The sequence below is a fragment of the Chaetodon trifascialis genome, chromosome 2 (genome assembly GCF_039877785.1).
Source record: "Chaetodon trifascialis isolate fChaTrf1 chromosome 2, fChaTrf1.hap1, whole genome shotgun sequence".
Lineage (NCBI taxonomy): Eukaryota > Metazoa > Chordata > Actinopteri > Chaetodontiformes > Chaetodontidae > Chaetodon > Chaetodon trifascialis.
The window spans coordinates 12888387-12909620 of record NC_092057.1 but is presented as its reverse complement, the minus strand read 5'-3'; the positions used below and the strand labels follow the sequence as shown (position 1 = coordinate 12909620).

At 41.7% G+C, this 21234-nt stretch overlaps 1 protein-coding gene across 2 annotated transcripts; it reads right to left on the bottom strand.

Annotated features, from left to right (window-relative positions):
- Positions 1–3785: 3785 nt before the first annotated feature.
- On the bottom strand, positions 3786–21234 carry spock3 (SPARC (osteonectin), cwcv and kazal like domains proteoglycan 3). 2 transcript variants are annotated; one of them, XM_070977355.1, is made up of 11 exons: positions 21145–21234; positions 20850–20972; positions 11058–11097; positions 9424–9532; positions 8531–8639; positions 8281–8389; positions 7877–7990; positions 7564–7788; positions 6562–6624; positions 6326–6463; positions 3786–6079 (listed from the first exon to the last, which is right to left on the bottom strand). In XM_070977355.1, the coding sequence occupies exons 2-11, from the start codon at positions 20970–20972 to the stop codon at positions 5922–5924; spliced, it is 1188 nt and encodes a 395-aa protein (XP_070833456.1). In that variant the 5' UTR covers positions 21145–21234; the 3' UTR covers positions 3786–5921. The 2 variants fall into 2 exon arrangements, with proteins under 2 accessions (XP_070833456.1, XP_070833468.1); XM_070977367.1 differs by having other exon boundaries at positions 7564–7785.

Here is a 21234-nt window from a genome sequence, read left to right as displayed (position 1 = left end):
GATCTTTTGTGCACATCTGTAAAATCCTGCAAAGAAGATGATAAAAACGTACATAATCATATCAGAGACTTTCTCCTCTCTAGCCACAGACCACTTCTTCAACTCAACAGAGTATGTATGTATAAGAGCATGTATGATGAGTAAGCTACAGAGTTAAATCCTGGCAGTTATGCTGTACATCAGCTTTTTGTCAGCAGGGGGCAGCATATGAATTGAAACTTACAAACGTTCAGTTTTAAATTGAAATAGTACAGTAGCCATAACAGGATGTGTAAATACAGTGTATGTTATCTGATAGAAAAATGGACTCTCAAGTCCTTCTTCATTAATCTAATATGAGTCTGCTGACGCAACAGGTGACATGCAGGAGACGGAGAAATGTCAAAAGCTTTAATGTAGTGAAAAGCAGCACCTAAGCTGCATCAGAATGGGCCTTCTGCTTAAATAATATGTGAAAAAGTACAAGTATCCATCCCAAAGATGCCTGAAGAGACTGAACAAAATGAGTGATGTTAAATTTCATTACTCTTCCATCAGAGGCTTCAAGTTAAGCCTTAACACTAAATGTAAATCATTCATCTTAGAGATTTTCACCTGCCTGCTGCGCTCTTCAAATACATCAAAAACCCATAAGACAAACTTACACAACAAAGCACAGGAAGAGGACGGCTGTGGAGTCTACCTTTGACCACCTGAGGGCAGCACATCCTGTAAAATGAATGGCTTTGCCATTTTGTATCCACTATAGATGTCATGCCCTTCAAAAATAATGAAAACAAAATTGCATTTTAGCCTCAGACCGTGGACTAACACGTTTAGCCTTCTCTGAATCCACTTAAGGAAAATGAATGATTTTGCGTCATTGTGGAATGGCGTCATTCCAAATTTCGTGACCTGGGTTAAATTTGCTTTTTGAAAAGATGAAACCTCAATGAAGTAGCTGGTAACTTCTGGGACATGGGGTGAAATGTTTACCACAGAATTTGTCCAGAAATGTCTCTGTATGTGCCTTGCAGCTGCATTTTGCAAAACTTACTTTTCACATATTTTAAATAAATTTTGTCACCATAAACAAAAGAAGTCAGGCAATTTCTTGTAAACATTAAAAAATGCAAACATCTTCTGAAGTATACGGAATAACTGAAGTTACCTTGTAGTTAAGAAATGTTTACGAACACCATGGAGACACACTGCCCTGCCATAAATCTGATTCCCCATGAGTGCATTCACAGTCCACTGATGTAAAGATTACTGCCTCATCCCCTCCAGTTCCTCTCCAGTTCTGCATTGACCAGACAAGAGTCAAACCACTAAGCAGTTCGAGGTTATTGATGGGAAAGCTCTCAGTGTGCGCTGCTGTCCGCCTCCATAAAACACAGGAATCCAGGAGAAAACAGCTCGATGGCTGGTACTGAGTCACACCTACATGATTTCTGTAGCACTTACAGAAACCTAACCATTCCTGGAAGCCTTTTGTCATCGGATAGAAAGACAGGAAAACATGTCCTGCTGGGGGCCGCCTGAGCAGGAAACGGCATGATTTGAGCCTGAATAGGAATGTTTTGATGTTATTCTTCTTATTGTTGTTGTGGTGGTGGTGTCATTCTGTCACTTGAATATTTAGGATTCTGATTATATTCGTTATAACAGTAAGCAAATCAGGATTGGACATTTGGCGGGAGTGTGTTGACCCAAATCAATCAATTTTTGCTTCCATAATGTCAAAAACAAAATTTACAGAAATTTGAAAAAGATCCGATTTCTTTAAATTCTTCTCTATTTTGGACACCAGGAGCTCTTCCTGATATATTTTTTTCATTTGCAGCACACTGTAAAGTATCTGCAGGCATATTTATTGTGGCATCTGAGAGTAAATTTTAAATGAATTCGAGGTACGTGTATTTTTCAAGCCCTTCTTCATATTTTAAAACCTTTATCTCAATATGTTCTGTCGTGTCTGTGCATTTTATTTATTTACTTGCAGTATAGGTGCTGTATGCTATCATATAGTGTTCTCAGTACAGGCAGTGTATGAAATAATCATTTGACAGAACCTGTAAAGATCTGATTCAACTGGTAAATAGTTTACAACCTGTTCTGTCCCACTGCTGTATGGATGTCCATTGTTTACGCTGACTCAGGCGCAGTAACATGAGCCTGCTGTGTGTGTGTGAGTATTGACCAACGGTGACTTTAGCCATTAAGGTGAGCCATACTGCCTCCTCAGCAGCTTGCCCTGGAAGCTCAGCTCAGGCCTTTTCAATGCTGCTTACATTTAGTACAAAAACAAGACTTCAATAATGAAAAGGGCTCACAATGCCGCTGTAGACACACAGAAAGAGAGCACACATGCTGAAAAGACAATAGAGAGTAATCACTGTCATCATGATTAGTATATTAAAAGGAACACACCCATACACCTAGATCATGTTTCACACAAGTCACAGATGCAGAATCATCACCTGCCCATTGTATTGTGTAGTAGGGTTGGATGATCTGGTGGAAATGTATGATATTAAGTTTATTTTATTTATTTATTTTTTTACAATATTGATACAAAAGCACATACAAAGTATTTAAACTGCTGCAGACGTTCAAAAATCATCCTGGGCGTTGGCTTGGAGACAATAATCAACCATTTAGCAGCTGATTTCAGCAGCTGATGAGCAAGAAGTGCTTAAAGTGATGTGATTGAAAGCTCCTCCGCTGCTAAACACACTGAATTCTTATTGATATCTCAATATGAGTATATTATGTCTAATAACACGAGCTTAGCAGGTGATTAATCCTCATACAGCAGCAATACCTGATCGTTCAGCGGAGTGTGGAAGTGATGAAAGAGCCCGCGTCAGAGTCGTGCTTATCCAAGAAACCTGATTTCAGAACATCATAAGTGCTTCCTGCAATTTGAGGCACTTCCCATCAGCGCTCAGTCATGCTGTCTCCCCATATGCAGACAGATCACTTTTTAGTGTTGGACAGCCTCCAGCAACAGGCCCTGCCAGTGTGGAAATTAGATGGTATCTGGCCACATTTCTATGGTCAGTACATACAGGCAGGGGAAAAGTGCGCGAACATGAACATTTGATATTTACCCAGTGACTTCCCTATCTGGAGCTGCTGGCGGATCCTGTTGCCAACACACACAGATTTACGCATTGTGTGAGTTCCTGCAGCCTGCGTGCACTGATGGGCTGTGAAAAAAAAAGGAAAGAAAAATGGTTCTCACAGCAAAAAAGGGAAAACAAACTTTTCCAGGTCAGTGAATGAGCCTTTTTCCTGTGATAATTCATTTAGCGTATGTGTGTTTTCCTCTGGATGTCTTTACGTGTGCTTGTGTGTGTTGTGTGTATGCTTGCATGTAGGTATGGAGTGGGTGTAACGGCGGCTCATGAAATATTCACCTGCTCCTCTCCTACATAATGCAGTAATGTTCCTGCACACAGAACTCATTGCCTGCGAACACGCAGTTTGTCACTCTTCTCTTATACGGGCTTCATGCACTTCCAACTTCCATTTACGGCAGATGTTTTTCAACAGCTGTACACCTTAAAATGGGGGGACATTACGAACATGTGTTTTCAGTTCCCACATACTCATAAAATTAAACATCTTCAACTTTTGCACCACAAAACACAGCCAACTTGTCGGTCTTTTCCTAAATATAAGCACATTAAAACAGAACTGAAACACTAAACACAGAACAGAAACTTGGTCACACGGAAACAAGAGGTCACAACGTCTGTCCCGCAAGTAACACTCATGACCACACAGCCAAGCCAACATTGGTCAATATAGCTTTTATTTCAGCAAATCATACATACACTGTAAAAAATGCATCTGTATCATAATCTTAAAACGCTATCAGAGCTGTGATGACAGTGTGTGATTGGTTGAGAGTGGCTACAGTGTCTGAGGTCATTAAAATGATTTGCATGTCATCACACTCATGAAACAGCACACTTTACGACCGAAATGTTTTCCAGTTCGAAAAGTGAATTGAAATTCCAAGTTAAAAGGAATGAGGGGAGCAAAAACAAACAAAGAAACGAACAAAAAAAACTATTGGACAGTTAGATGGCACTTTTCAGGTCTTAACATGGAATTTCAACAGATTCAAAATGAAGCCCGACGGCGGATTAATCATTGAAAATTAACTCAGCGAATCCCAGCTCTGCATAAGCAGTCGCAAGACTTATCAAGAATACACAAATCTGGGATCAGCTTCACATTTCAACCCTGACAGATATACACTGTAAGTAGTTAGAGCATATCAGGTACAAATCCAGCTTTTGAAACAAAGTAAAAGCAAAACACTGTAAGATGATCTTTTTTTTTTTTCATATAAAGCTGTCTAAACCAAAGCTTCCTCTAGCCAGTGTACTAATATATAAACCATTTTCAAATCCAGCAGAATCTAAGTGTTTTTATGCCTTAACTGTTAAGTATATCTGTGCTTCTCTACAATCTAGCTATCCTATGTAACAAATCAAAAGATCTGAAATATGGCCTATTTAACACCATCATAAGAGAGACCCAGAACACAAGCCATACCAAAACCCAAACCGTGTCCAAGCTTCACAGCGAAGCCACTCTTATGCAGTGTCAAGACGAGTTTAAGTCGATCCAGTAAGCATGCTTCTCCAACCATACCCACCATCTGTCCTCACCAGAAAAAGGCACACCTTACCCTTCATCCCCTGCCAGACATTTTCAACAGGTCTGCATGGCTCTGTGGTTTTCTTACTGTGCAAGAGATTCATTCTGTTACACTGTGTTCAAACTATTTTAAGTACAACAATTTAAAACATCACCTTTCCGCTGGAGCTGATGCTGTGACGTGAGCTGCGACGAGGTTTTCTCTGAGCTCGCTGACATATTAAAGGTACGTAAACATTTCTTATCGCACAGATTTGTGGCTCACAAAGTTTTTAACTAAGCAAGTGCAGTTTCATCTGTACACGCTTGAGGGGAATTTTGCACCCTCAAGCTCCATTATATATATTTTCCAAGTTCCACAAAGGTTTAGCCTCTGGTTCTACAGACTGAAACAACATCACGCAGTATTAGACATGCTACGGCAAATCTGTTTCATCTTCTGTATTCATCCAACAATGGATTAGAAAAATAGATAATAATAATAATATTTCTCCCCTAACACCACCGGCCAAGCAGTAATCTGTCTTTCCTTGTTGCTGAGCCTTTGAGATGATTTGACTTGATTTGTGTCTCAGTGAAAACAGCTAGCATGTCGGTTCTGATTGTTATCCAACTGACACTGTGGGTTGTTTTTTTTTGTTTTTTTTTGTCTTAAGTCTCCTAATGAAGCATGGCTAACTCTTATCTTGTTTTTCCACACAGTTACAGTCACAGTTACAAATCAAGATCAAAAGAAACCTAAAGAGTGCAATATTCTCTTATCTACATCATCAACATCCCACCTATACACAGGAATATTTGATAAGGAGCGAAAGGGCTGGTGGGGTGAAGGAATGAAGAAGGGGAAAACTCTTTAACATTGCGCCTCAGGCATCAACACACTCAGGCATCAGAGTGCTGCACAAGGACAGGACACACTAGAAGACATGGACTGTCCAATGAAGGGAGAGGTCGTTGCACACGTGACCAAATCCAAAGCACTGGATTGGGTGTCGCTTAGTCCTCGTCATGTTCTCTGGTTGGCTGACACACAAGTGAACAAGTGCCATTAACCAATCATATTTTATACTTAGAGAGGAAGAGAAATCAGAAATGTTTGCCAGGAATATTTTTTTTCTTACTAATGAACAAACAATACACAGAGAGTAGTCCATAGGCTGTTAGTACGATTAAGTATCTGCCTGGGGAGTCACCTAGAAACGTGCAGTTTGACCAAACAAACAGTTTTCTCTTTTTTTCTTTTTTTGTTTTCTTTTTCAAAATTACGACAGATACTCGTCGTTGTCGTCATCGTCCTCATCGTCGTCCTCGTCCTCATCGTCCATCCCAGCCTGGTCGTTGAGGGCAAAGGAATCTTCGTCGTCGTCGGTGAACAGCGAGTCTCCGCTGCCGAGGTCTCCAGATGACTCCAAAATCACGCCTTGAAGCACAGAATGAACCAAATCTTACAATTAAAGGAACAGTTTTGGGAAGTAGTTACATGTGAAGATTGACACGCCTGTACGGTCAATAGCCTGTTAGCTTAGCTTAGCATAAAGCTACCTAGCCTTGAGGTGAGTAAACCACAACTTCTCATTTCATTTGGTTATTTCCTCCATGACCTGCAAATCAACTCTTTGTTCTCTTACACAAACACGTGACCCTCTATCCTCTTCAGTTTGCTTACCGCAGTTTGCCGGGCCATGGGTGCGTGAGCCCGCCACCTCGTTGCCGTAGCGATCCACGCACCAGCACTGGCCGCTGCTGCTATGACACTGGTGGGACCTGTAGTAACCCTCCTCATCACAGGATGGCAGATACTGACCTACACATGCAAGCCAAAACACACACAATGAATTAGGGTAACACACCATTTGTGTGTATACTTGTGCTATTGTGTGTGAGTGTATGTGCGTGTCTCACCGAGCAGTTTCTTCCCCACTTGCTTTTTGTTGATACTGGACAGCTCTGCTTTACAAGGGGAGTCTGAAAAGGAGAGACAAGGGACTCCAGTGACACACTGCAGAAGTCTGCTTTTCTGGGAATGCATCTGTTTGTGGGAACTTTGCTTCCTTTGTGTACTTTTTTTTGCTTTCGTCGTGATGTTTGTTATCCTGCTGTCTTTGCTTTTACAAGTGCAGCTGTGGAGACTCCTCTGTAAAATACTTTTTCTTTATGTGCAAAAAAACTCATTTTCATCCTCGGTCTCATACACTGGCGTTTTAATGCACTGTATTGTATTGTGTTGCATGTTATTATTTTACACAATGCAGTAATATATTCTGTACACGTCAAGGTAGAATATGCCATTCTGACTGAATGGAAGCTCACAAATTAAAGAAAACTTCTGGTTTATTACCACTTCTGTCTTGTTTTCTGAGTTCTGGCCATCATTTCTATTGGTTGTGATAACACTGTGCTCACCAAAGTAAATGCTGAGATTGGGGAACATAGCAAAATCAATACAACAAAGTACAAAGGGTCAATGGACACAAGTGATCAGCCGACAGATAAACCATTTTCTAACCACTTAATTTGGAGGTAAAACTGAAAGTACATCCAGAATGTTGGATAGGATCGGATAAGCATAGCAGGTCAAAGTTAAACCAGACAGTCAGACTGTTGTGATACATGGTTACAGCGGAGAGTAGTGGGTAATTATTTATAAGATAAGATAACATTTTATTAATCTGTTTGCATTTGTTTTCTATCCCAAATAAGGGTTGGCTCACTTGGAGTTCTATTTAAAACCTGCATGTTCATGTTTCTTATTATATAACAAAGCCATGAAAATAAGACCAAACTGTTGTATGAAATCAGAATTATATAACTAAACATACAGAGACTGAAGCTGAGTGACAACTGTGTTTGCATGTATGTCCAGGTGTGTTTGTATTTGCATGGGAGTGCATGGAGATCCCGTACCTGTGTACCTCTGGAAGCATGTGCACCACTCGGAGCTGGTTATAACTTTGTCTGCATGTGTGTCGCAGGATTTGAAGAATGCATCAGAGCATGGCTCGTTCCTGTCCAGGTAGAGGCTCTTTATTTCTGACTGGTCTAGCTGCAGGTCAAAGTTTGTGTCTAGCCGGGAGAACATCCAGCCCAGAGGGTCCTTACAAATAGGTGATGCCCCGATCTCAAACTCTGCTGGAAAAAGGATGGAAAAAATGAGAGAGGGTAGATGCAGCCAGGTGTCTCGGTGTAACAATGACTATGTTAATGCCATGTGACTCACTGTTCTTCTCTGGCTTTGAGATCTTGACTCTCTTGTGGTTGCCATTCTCATGCAGTACCCTGAACCAGTCTCTCAGACGACTCACCACCTCCTTCAGGTCCAACTCGCTGCACACTGAGGAACAGTAACACTCATGATTAATGATGATAAAGTGATGCTTTATTGTCCTCCTACTCCCTTGTGGAGAGGGGAGGTCAGAGTCAGCTATAGCACAGCTGCCCTGAAACTTGCAGGGATTCACTGTCATGCTAAAAGACTCTTTAGCAGCGCAGAAGAGCTTTAGCTTGCCAGAAGACGGGCTTTAACACGGGCTTGGACACAAAGGAAGACTTTACTGAATTTACTGTTTCTTCTGCAATGTATTCTTGCTTGCAGCGTGCAGTCATGTGTGCAGAGCCTTGTACCTTTCTTCTCTGCAGAGCTCTGTTCAGACTGAGCGGGGCAAGGACACATGCCAGGACACTTCACAGCAATCTTCTTTCCTGTGATGCATGCCTGGTAGTCTAACTTACACTGAGCGAGAGCGACAGAGACAGAAGGGACGAGACAGAAGAGGAAGTAATATCAGGACGTGCGTCTCATCAAGACGAAATGTAACTCATGCATGCTCAGATGTCTGGGTGAGAGAGGAGGTGAATGTGTGTGCATGGGTACCTTGGTGGAGTAGGTGTGGCCGTCAGTTCCACAGACGGGAGAGGGGTGGACCACAGGGCAGGGTTTGCACTTTGACCCCGGGCTCTGATACAAACTGGCATCTTTAAAACTAGAAAGGACATTCAAAAGACTTACTTCACACACACACAAACACACAAAACATCTGACTGTACGCATATGAAAAATGATTTGGCGTTGTCTCCATCACAATGCGCTGATTATCTTCCCAGCTTCATTCAAAACGAATGTTTTCGAAGCATTTCCTGTGATGCATTTTTTTGTCCTTCAATCAATTTCAGAAATGAGACGAGGATTAGGATTTATGCGTGATTATTTTCTGATTTGCTTACACTGTGTAGTGGTAATTGTGTTGTTGCTAAGAATGGGAAATGAGGTCAGTATGGTGTTACTGTCCTCTGTCCAGTCTGCAGTGTCCCAGACAGACAGACACAGACACACACACACACACACACACACACACACACACACACACACACACACACACACACACACAGATATACAAAGCCCATTCATATCACTTGGCAGGACTTTGTGTCCGTTGTAAGGCGGTGCCAATGCTGGGGTAATTGGACTAAAAAGTAATGTCACACAGCAGTCACAAGAGAGCTGGGCAACCAGTCCACCAGTTGGAAAAACAGAAAAACAGCCATCCCTCTGGTGCTGTTGCTTATCACACTGCATGAATAACCGAGCAGGGAAAAAGACGAGGGGGGAGAAAAGAGATGGGAGGTAAAACAGAGATTTGATTTGCTCCTAATCCACTGTTTCATTTCTGACTTTGTCACGGAAACATCTGAATGCAAATTTGGACGGCTTTGAAACTTATGCCTGTTTAAAAGGGCAAGCATGTGCGAGAGTGTGTGTGTTCTTACCTAACTCTCCTCTGGCTGACACAAGAGGCAGTTTTATAATCCTCAGCCACGCACACCTTGTGGCGACTGCATTTGATCTTGAGACAGGGGTCTTTGGCTGGATCAAGGCCTACAAACACAAAACAGAGATATAGAATGAAAGACTTTTAAGTGTATATATGCGGATGGTATTTGTGTGTGCGACCAAAAGCAGCCTCTGTATTTAAAGAGCATCTTAGAAAGTCCATGGGCATAAGCACAGAGAACATCTTCCAAGGTTACATTTTCCTTTTGCTTTTTGAAATCCTAGCACAATGATTCGTAGTTAAACCATGTACTTTCTTTTACTGTTTACAGATCCAAGCTATATAGATCTACATGTGTATTGCGTGTGTGTGTGTTAATTCCAGCCACAGTCTGTTCACTTACAGTAAATTGGCAAAGTGTCTCTCACGCTGAAGTCAAAGCCATAATAGCCTTAAGTATCCTTACAGCTAAAAACAGATGGGACTGGCTATAGAGGCTACTTCTGGCCTTACATCAACCTGAACTGACTGTCAGTCTAATGTGTGCTCTTGCTGAGATCCTCTAACTGATCTGGTGTCAGATCCCACAGCTGAGGGCCACATCTGCCTTTTAAAGGGAGAGCTGATTTTAGATCTGAATCTCTGGCAGAGAGTCTGATCTTTGTTGGTAAAAACAAGCTAGCTGTTTCTGACTGCTTGTCAGCCTTCAGCGTGGCACCTATGAGCAGGATCTAAGGCTCTTAGCTGATCTCAGAACAGTCTGTGAATGACCTCTGCTCTTAAAGAACCTTACAGTAATCCCTGAGCAGCTTTGGCAGATTATCCTGCCTCCATCCTCTACTGCACTATCGAATGCTATTGTTTCCCTGACATGCCTATGTGTGCATGTGGGGATGTATGTGTGTGAGTGAGTGTGTTTGAGGATACAGTGCTAAGTGAGAGTGAAATGTGTTGATGTCCTGGTGTGCCTGGATGTGTGTATGAGCTGATCACTGTCTGTTAATACAATGGGCACTGAGATGATCAACGAATTGAAAATCAACTGGCTGGTGTAGTGAAAAGACTTGGGGATATCTTGGAAATAGCACACTTAGCACACACTCAGATATGTAGTACACCAATAGATGAAGTAGAATAAACATGCATGAGATGTTCACCCTCCATTCCTCACTGCTACTAATTCTTGTTGCATGATGTTTACAGAGCAATCATGAGTGCTTCCTCAACGTGCTTCCAACAGCCTTCACTGAATGTGATTTGTTGCTATTTGAATACCCCTGAATAAATGTTATTCATTAGAGTTTTGATGTAATATTGTGCACCTTGTATAATAGTGCAATTGTAAATAACATTTGGACGCCATGCACATATTAACTTTGAGCAATTCCGCTATATTTGATGACATTTTACTGACGTGTGGCGTTACAGTAACATAATGAATTTAAAAAGCCATAACTCAAGTCATAACTGATTGCTCATCAGTGTGTATATATTGATGTATTGATGATTAAAGGTTTAAACAAAACGTCTTCTATTAATAAAATACCAGATTTAAGATGCTTTTTTGTTTTTTGTTTTTTTTTTTATCACAAAGCCAACGGCACTTGACGGTCTCGTCCTCACACCCACCTTGATCGAAGGGCTTGGATGGAGTCCATGTTCCAGGCTCCTGAAACAGGGTAAAACAGTAGATAAAATCATAAAAATATTGTTCAAATATCATCTAGAGTAAAGAATAAAAGACAGATACAAGATTTCCATTAAGCAGTCATACAAACCTCCACTTCCTTTAGGAGAAAGCATTAGAGAGAGAGAGAATGAGGAATTCATTTTGATTAGGTTTTAATTTTTGAGTTCAAACTTTGCATAATGAAACAAATTGATCTGGGAAACACACACATTCCAACACCCATCGAGCACAAACACGTAGAGCATGCATTTATTTAGATGATGTTGATGTTATGACAGCAGCTCTAGACCGTCACTTGCAAAAAAAAAAGGGGCCCGTGTGTCTGTGTATGTGTGCATGTGCTGCTTTGGTCAGCCAGTGACGTTTATTTTGCATTGCACAGCAGAAATACATATTTTTTGTGGAACCTAATTTACTTTAAGATGCAACTGATTTCCTCGAGTCTTCATTCACATCATAGAAAACCATCAGTTTCAACGTTATATTTTTGTATCAAAGGTGGTAACATTAATCCACTGAATCAGACTCTAAACTTTGCTACATTCCAGTTACAGATTGGATCTTAAACATAGCGTCCAATAAGAAACCAATTCAGTCAAAAGCTTAATTGTTACCACTCTGGGAAAATACTGAAACTTCCTGGCAAAATGTGATACTAAGGTAATTAAGGGCAATACCTGCAGAGCTCTTATATTTATGATATCAACAGAAAGCCTACTGCATCATTAAATAAAGAAAAATACAAATATGAACCATTTTAAGTAATGATATAATTTCCCAGAGTACTCTACTCTTTCTCTAACTGTTGAAAGCTTGTTTTTTTAACATCTTCCAAGACAGAGTCAAATGGTTCAACTTGTTGCCTGTGGGTGTGTGTCAACAGTCTAAATAGGAATTGCTGACAGGTAAGTGATTTGTCTGCTTTTAATAGAAGGACAGGAAGGAGACACACCCAGGGGGTGCTGGCTTATGATGCAAATGTAAAAGGAGCTTAAGAAATAGAGGGCTGTGTGCTCTGACTCTCTGCTTCACCCTCAGCTCTGTGTCTGGTTTCATTCAAACCCAACACTGCACTGGGTTCTGTCTCCTCTCTTTGTCTTTTACATTATACACAGCACTAACACATGGGGGGGGGGGGGGGGGGGGGCTGGAGCCTATCCCAGCTGTCAACGGGCGAGAGGCAGGGTACACCCTGGACCGGTCGCCAGTCGATCGCAGGGCAACAGATAAGACAACTTAACCCAAGTCTTCAACCAAATTTAATCCCTGTAGTCTGACGCACACACACACACACACACACACACACACACACACACACACACACACACACACACACACACACACACACACACACACACACACACACACACACACACACACACTTGTTTTGCCACATAGGTGGTCACTGACTTGACACTCCCTCTCTAAGGACTCATCCTGACCACAGTCATAACCACAGCTCTTACCTTAACACTGGCAAACCTTTTGGGTGTCACCTTTTTAATGTGACTGTGTCAATTGATTTTTGTCCCCACGCTGAAAGTAAATGACAAAATCTGCTTACCCCAAATGATTAAATAACCAGATGAAAAAACTGATTCCTTTGATAGCCTCACAATGTTACACAATTACATTCTTAATTTCAATTCATTTACTACTTCACTCTTGGATTATTGTTATCAAAATGCAGCTTGAACCTGCGTGCAGGTAGCTTTGGCACCTAGTGATTTACTGTAACTCAACAAAGTGTTGACTTTCTCTGTAGCTCTCTTTGTGCCTCTGTCCTTTGCTGTGTGTGTTCTCTCTCTCTCTCCCTGTGGACATTTATTACTCACGTGGTGGGGACATAAATCTGTTTCACAGTCACATTGTGGGAACAAAACACAAGTCCCCATTAAAGTTGAGGGTTAAAAATTGGATAAAGGTTAGGGTTAGGGTCAGGGTAAGGGTTAGATAGGGTTAGGGTTAGGGTTAGGGTAATTCTTCAGTAAGTCTGTGTAATGTCCTCTGAGGTGATGGAAAAACAACTGCTTGTGTATGTGTGACTCATTCAGTTCTGTATAGCAGAACAAATTGGAAAGGAAGGAAACAGACGAGAAAAAAACCCCATCAGAATAAATCCCACTGCGTGGCTGAATGTGTCTTGTCCACCCAAATAAAGCCCTGTGTTGCAGATTTTTCACAGTCCAATTTTGTGCAAATCGCCACTAACAGGATGTATAAAATTCAATGTTTTTTGTAAGTGTAAAGTTCAGTAATCTCTATGGAAGCAATTACCTCTCAATGTCACTTGGACAGAGCTGAATTATTGTACTATTGTTACCTGTGTATGCAGCATTTACTCATGGCGATGTGTGGTATCGACGACAGAGGGATTAGCTGTGAATCAGCCACGACACAGGGAGGCCATAGCAGCATCAATAAGAAAGCAGTTATCAATTATGATGCAGTAAGAAATTAAAGAATAGTGATGCTAAACGTGCTTTCGAAAAGGCCCTTCCAAAATGTATGTGAACACTGAAAACTTGATTAGTCACATGAAGCCAGGAGTCCCAGCTGAGGTGAGAGTCGTGGCTTAACCCAGAATCAATCAAATCCGCCGACAATTAACTGTGTCACAACTGTACTGTATACCAACTTTAAAGTGATACAGACACACAGGAGTTCTTGGTGAGTGAATAGGTGTGTAAGTATTTTCATAAACATGCAGTTATACAGCGTACTACAGCATACTGCACTGTGCTACTTCAGATTGTCTTGCTGTAAATGGTGAAACAAATGTTGTTCGTGTTGCCCAGGTTGTCTGGTTTGACAATGTGGAAACACATAATGTAAGAAAGGTTCAGCGCTGGTTGAACTGCGGTTGCATAGATACGTCATCTTCCTGCAGCGCGACTTTGCAGTTTTGCAAAGATTTTTAACAGGCTGTCAATTTTTCTTAAAGCAGCTAAAATACGTTAACACCTTGGACTTCTCTGCCACGCTTGTTTGCGAGATGCAGTTTCCTGTCTTGTCACCCGTGGAAAAAACAGACATAGTTACAGAGCTGCATTTCGTGATGCATTGTTTGTGCTTGGAACACTGCAGTCTGATGCACTTTATATTAACGATTTCTCAACCAAAAGCAATTTGTTCTATTTTCTTTCAGTGTGAATGAACCATATTGAATGTGCATGATTTATACTCGATGCATCGATGCATTTAACAAACTGTTATCCTTCACCATGTATGTTGCTTCATTGGAAAGGTCGCGTATTACCTTTACACAATAACACCCACGCCTCAACTTGCTTGAACTGGTTCTGTTGAGCTGAATTGAGACATCTACATGTATTTATATGTGTATGCGTCTGTATGTACAATGCACTGAACCATTGTACTGTGATACTGTTTGCCACAAGATCCCAGTTATTTTTCAAAAAGCATAACGTTAACTGTCCGCCTCTGTCTCACATCCTTGCGCTATAAGGTGAACAGGGTCAGCTCTTACTTTCTCTAAGCTCTAATTAATTTCTCCTTCTTGTCCTTCATTTCTGCCCCTTTCTTACCCTCTGCATCTTCACAACAGACTTCATTACTCATTGTATCACTGTGCCTCTTTACCTTTCACTATTCTCCTCCCTTCCACAAAGGTCTCTTTCTTTTGTTCAGAATTATGCACAGTACATTAACATCTTAATAGGAATAAAACACACTGAAAGCTTAGCAAAGACAAAGCCAAATAGGGAGGTACTTTTGTTTCTGTTCAGGGTGTTCCCCTCTAGCACTGCAGACCATGAAGACTGAATAATGAGAACATTGCATTATGGGGGCCAGGCCCTCTAGACCAGTCAAGACAACAAAAGTGCTTGCGGTCTGATTCCTTAATGGAATCAACAGACACACGAAAACGCACACACACACGCACAGAACTGCACAAAAGCACACATATGCACGACCACACACACACACATACACAGTTCTATAAACAAACAAACTTATCACAACAACACTGACTGTAATGCCAGAACCTGTCAGCACTACAAAACATCAAATAACAGCATGAATGCACTTGACTGCACATGCAACCACCCACTTTCCCAAAACCACAGAAAACCCAAAATTCAACAATAGGTCTAATGGCCTCCTGAGTGTATGCTAAAAATAGCAACTTTTCAATTTATCTCTCCATCTCTTTCCACCTCTATTCCTCTCTCTGCCTTACAGTGATAAGTCTCTTTTTTCTCATGCGCAGAAATACACACAAACACAACAGCGTGTGCATTCAGCTCGGCTGGCTCACATCCTAATTTGCCAGTGTGCATACTGATTTTATGTGGTTTTATCTGCATGTATAGAAACAGGTCCTCATGAGTACGTTGCCTCTGACAAGCCCTTTTCTCACTTCAGATTTTCACAAATCATCCCAGCTAATTGTGTCCTATAATGGCTTCCTTACCTTTCCTGACTGCTTACTACCTTCCCCCTAACTTCCAAAAGGAAAAATATGTACATGTTTTCTGTACTGGTTCTACTTGTCTTGCTCAAGCTTGTCGCATGCATGCATGCACAAATGCACACAAATACACACCGAAGTGCTTTGAAGTGGAAAAGGCCTCAAGCTCTGTACCTCCCCGACATCATTCACCTTCCACAACACAAACAGCGCAGGACGGACATGCACAGTAAAAACACTGAGAGAGAGAGATAAGAGGTGAAGAGAGGAGTGGATGAAAAGGTGTAATCTGCTCTAATGAGGCTGGTGTAAACAAGATATTAATGTATTCTTATAACACACTTCATAACTTGAACTTCATGTTCATTGTGTTTTCCGTTCATTGTTAAATTTTCCTCCTCCTCAGCTTATCTGTTTACTCTGTGGCGGTGCTGAAAGCTGGCCAAAGCCCAGTAAACGGAGCAGAATGTCTAAAAAACTGAGATAGTGCAGCAAAGACAGCCCCAGGCCTCTCCAGCCGCTCTAACAAGCCTTACAGTAAATCGGTGACCAAGATCCAATCTAGTGCACTTAGCAGGAGACCCACTTATGGCTCTTGCTGAAAGATGAAAGTGACAGTAGGCATACATGCCTAAAATGTCAAAATTTAAATCAGAGTTAAGTTTGGGACAAAATACTAGCACATAAAATGAAAAGCAGGTGTATTCCCACCGTTCTGAGAAAATGTAAAAATGTATAATTACCTGCCTTAATTATTTATGGAATTAAGGCAGTGCTAACAGCTCTAAGTTGGAGTAAAGGGTTTCATCCCTAACAGGTACCCAAACTTCTGTATAAACTACCTGCATGATAAATCACCGTATAGACTGGTCTTGAGGTTGGTGGTCATTTTAAGCAGAGTTGGTTTTCATCAACTATTCATAAATCTATTACTAAGGTTGTCTGTAAAGTCCTTTAATTCAGAGTTATTAGCTTGTTTCAAACTGGAGATTTGCACCATTACAACGTCAAGACCGTGTCAGCGAGTGAAGACGACAGTAATGTGCAAATCTTCTGCTTGGAAACATCTGTATCCCAGTCCCATCAAAAGCGGATGGTAATTTAAAGAGGAAGTTACAGCAGCATCACAAGGTGTAATGTAACTTCCAAAAATTCCAGTGCTAAATGCTAATGCTAAACTGAAAAGACAATACTTGACAAATGAAGGCATGGCTTTGTTTCAGTTATATATACTTGCATGAAGTAATATGTTGGGGGTTAGTTGTATTCACACGATGAGAAAGGAATCTAATTAATCTAACTGACATTATTTCATTATTGGCATAACGTCTTGTGAATTTGAGCTTTGTTAGGTTGTTTCTGTAAAGTATCTGACAATGAACAGCCCGAGTCATCTCTGAGTGGATCTATGTTCACAGGGTTCTTCAATATTCTATTAACACACTTCAAACCTCCTGTTGTGTTCGGGTCAAAACCCTAACCCTAACCCTGGAAACATAGCAGCCTGGTAACATCGCTCCATAAATTCAGGTTAAAACTAGAAAACTAGGTTAAAACTAAAGCCATCTCATTAAAAAGTAATTTTTTCTGGTTTAATCAAGCAGACTGACCTTTTCACTTCCTGCAAAAAAAACCCCCATATATACGCATGTATCTCAGGAGTAAAATTTACATGACATGTGTAATCATAGGCAGTGCTGTATGTGTCATGACAAACAACTGCAGCTTTCCTGATGCGAACTGGCCCCTCGAGCTGTAACCTCTGCACAGCGTATGCAGTACGTGACAATACTGTGGCAGTATTGGGATGTGCATATGTTCCATTATGCAAAGCAGTATCAATCAGACTGGCATCACCTCACTTCTGCAGCACATCTAGATAATGAATAGAAGAATTCAGAAATTGACTGATTCATAAATGAGACAGCAGAAGCATTGTCCATATTCTGTTCATTATTACTCCAGCAACTGCTCCCACCTAAACACAGCAGGCTTCACTTCTTCCTCTAGAATATCTAATTTTACCGCAAGTGCACAAAGCCACTTGTTAAAATCTGGAGGCCAATTAGGTATTAAGCACAAATATCTACTATTTGGAGCAAAGAGGAAAAAAGCAATAAATGCAAAAGCACACAGTGACACAGACGACAATCTGGGACACGGCGTTAAAACAGGAAATGAAAGGCGCGTGCATATCTACAGCGCAGATAATGCTTCGGTCCTCCACCTCTACCTCTAATGTCTGAGCCTCAAGGTTAAAACACAGTCATGAATGAACACAGAGCCTCTATCTATCTATTGGCTGTCTTCAGTATCTTCTCATTGTTTTTGGGGTTATTTATAGACTTCCACATTAACACAGTCACCAAGCACTCTCACCTCTTCCCCTCTCTTCACACACAATCTCTGTCCCGGTGTATATATCTCAAAGAGCAGCACATGGCCAATCAGATTTCCTCTCTGGCATTCAGTCCTGACAGCCTATTTGCATAATCCAAATCCTATTCAACAGTTGGACCTGAGGTGTATCACATGTGTCCACCTAAGGCGATGGCCTCACACACTTCAGTTTGACAGGTAGGGAAAGTGAGCGACAGAAAAATCCTATTACAAGTTATGCAGAAAACATGAAAATGTGTATAAAAGAGAGCACTTGCACTTTGAAAATGGAAAAAAATGTTGCTCCTGCTTTTGTTGTTCTTGTTCTCATTATTCGGTCCTCTTTTGCTCTATGACATCAAATATATCAAGGGCTCTAATTCAGAGGAAAATCCTGCTGCATGCGCGCAGCATAGTGGTAAAACCACTCATTAAAGCTGGTGTGAGTGAAAACTGTATTTTCTCTGGTGCATTATGTTAACCATGTTGTTTCTGCAGCACACTCAAAAGTACAGCTCCCTAACAGAAAGCCTGCTTCTCAAATTCATGTGTGTGTGTGTGTGTGCGCACATGCATGCGTGTGTGTCTGTGTGTGTGCATATACGTGCATACTTGCTTTGCCTTGTGCACATGCGTGTGTGCATGAGTGCAAGTGCAAGCGTGTACAAATCACTTCTGCTTGTATGGACCCATTTACTGCAATCTGTGGTTAGAGGCAAGATATGCTTCTAACAGATACACTCTGCCTGAAACCTGCATTGCACTATTATATAGAAAGACTTAAAACAGACTTTTTACTGTGAATTCTGCTCCTTTCTGTAATTCTGAGACATTCATTCCTGAGTAACAGTTGTGATTTTCCTCTATCTGTAATCTACAGCTGAGAAGTATTTTTAGATAAAACCTCAATGCATTGCATATAGAGCCTGAATGTATCTACGCGTCAGACTACTGTAACAATAAGCTTTTTTCTGAACATATGCTGAAAGGCTAATGTCTAATGAATATAAGGAGGAGACAGTAGTGAGCTTTGCTCAAATCTGGCCAGTGGTTTTGGGGTCAGTGAAGATCTGACAGTTTAGCTCTGAAATCTATGAATGAGTCTGGGGTCACGCATCAATCGATGACTTGGCTTTCATTATTATCATTTCAAGAGCTGGCTGTAAAAAGCAGCTCTTTCCTCCATATATTAAACAAATCAAAGAAAGCTAGATTTTAGTCAACATATAAGAAACTCATCCCAGCCTGTAATCTGACTGCCACTTCACTGCCATGCCATTTCACTTCAGTCCAATAGTTCAGGTGGTGTGCCACTTGAAAGAAGAAATTCAATGAAAAAAGCGACATCATTTAAAGGCCGACATGAGAATCAGTACAATTAACAGCCAGATGTTTTAGCAAACACAACAAAATGTTCCATCCAGTTTTGAACAGCTATTCCAGCAACTCAGTGTTTGAGAGCTCATACATGAACGCATCAGCTGCCACAGTGGGGAATATCATATTTTGATATTTTTGTCATGTGGTGGTACTTGTTGTTGGGATCTGGAGGAGGGTGAATTATCCAGCATCCAGTCTGCCGGCTGGGCAACCGTCGGTACAGTTGTGCAACCATATTCCGTGATTCATCAGATTCTGTGATCTGATAGGATTTTTCCGGGTTAACATTAGAGGTTCAGTCCATTTGGCTCACAGAATCTAATTACAGAATTTGGTGTAACATCATTAACAGGGGCGTGGACCTATCGCCTCCTCAGGCTTTCTGAGCCATTCAAATGCTCTCTAACACGGTGTTGATGCTTCCATGCTACCTTCATGATGTAATACAGTGAGGTGAAGTTATTCAGTTGGGTAAACACTTTATTTTGGGTACAAGCTTCAAGCTGCTGCCCTGTGTGTTTGGGCACCCTGACTGTCAGGACAGGAAAGTCCGCCCACTGGACACTGGCCCTGCTGATGCCCTCGCAGACAGGTGCTGAGCACTTCAAAACACCTTGGTTCCTATCCAGCTATGAACGGGGTTTAGTACAAAAACAAAAAACAAAACTGCCACGCGTGATTAACGGTTAAGAATCTGGTCAGTCGGCTGGGCTCCACCATCAGAGGCTGTGTGGTATGTGGCGTAACAATCAGAGGCGGCATTACTCACCTTATAGGAACATGTCATGGCAATGGTGGCTGACAGCACCAGCATGTATGAACCAAATCAAACACAATCACTGTAGCACTGCTTGAGAGAGGAAACCACCGGGACACAAAGCCTCTGGGATGGGATGTAATATTCCTTTAGCATAGGGACTCAGTCTGTCTAAGACTTCACACTGGACTTGCTCTACTTTGTTGTTGTTTTTGTCATTGCGTTAATATGTCGTTACCAATAAGGCCTCGCACCTTTGTTGTGATATTAGTGAGCTTGTCAACACACACTCAACACACGCAGATATGAGTATACAGTTAAAGCATAACATCCAGGTTTGAATCTCCACAGGTTTGTTGCCACTACCTTGTGACAGGTGTTTATTCCTCCGAACAAGCGGCACATCCAGGCCTACCTGCCCATAAGTAGGCCCCTTTCTGGGACTCGGCGGTGCCTCTCGGACAGCCAGCGTTTGTGTTTTCGCAGAGGCCTTGGGTATCTCTGCTAAGCAGGGACTCCTATCGCGAAAACACACTCACAGGCAGGGACTATTGGTCTATTTACTGTCTCGGCGGAGCAGGTGACGAACGTGTGACAAACACCACAACGGGCCCCGTGACGCGTCGCTTGGACACAACGAGAAAACGAGGAGCGCATGATTACAAACCAATGAGGGTGGCTATTGGGAGAAAGGAACAGGGGTGGGGGGTGGGGGGGCTGTTAAATGAGATAATGAGGAGGAGAGCGGCGTAAATAATACAAGCCATAAATATTACTTACATCTCTGAATTTATCCCATCTCCCCGCGAGCCACTTATCATCCAAAAAATTGCCGCTGTCGGAGCGAGCGGAGACGTGTCCAACGGCGACGGCGCACACACACAGCAAGGCGACGCTCAGCATCTGCGGACACACAACAACAGCACTGAGAGAGGACATCGGATCAGGCTGTAGGACACCGCAGTCGCGTTGAAAACAGAGGCAGTTCAGTCTGCATCACATCGGCGACGAATACCGATCGTCCACACTGAATATAATGATGCGGAGGTGTTTTGTTTTTTTTTGTCTCCCCTACCTTGTCGCATCAACTGCTCTCCAGACTGGATGGGCTCGCTGCCGTTTTCTGTCACTAGTAATAGCGTCTCTCTCTCTCTCTCTCTCTCTC

Bases quoted from the DNA above. Each gene is read 5' to 3' on its own strand.
- spock3 (XM_070977355.1), bottom strand. From the start codon at position 20,972: ATGCTGAGCGTCGCCTTGCTGTGTGTGTGCGCCGTCGCCGTTGGACAC. The intron at 11,098-20,849 runs GTAAGTAATATT...ACCCTGTTTCAG, and splicing joins GATGGGATAAATTCAGAGAT to GAGCCTGGAACATGGACTCC. The intron at 6,464-6,561 runs GTGAGACACGCA...TTGCATGTGTAG, and splicing joins AGTGGGGAAGAAACTGCTCG to GTCAGTATCTGCCATCCTGT.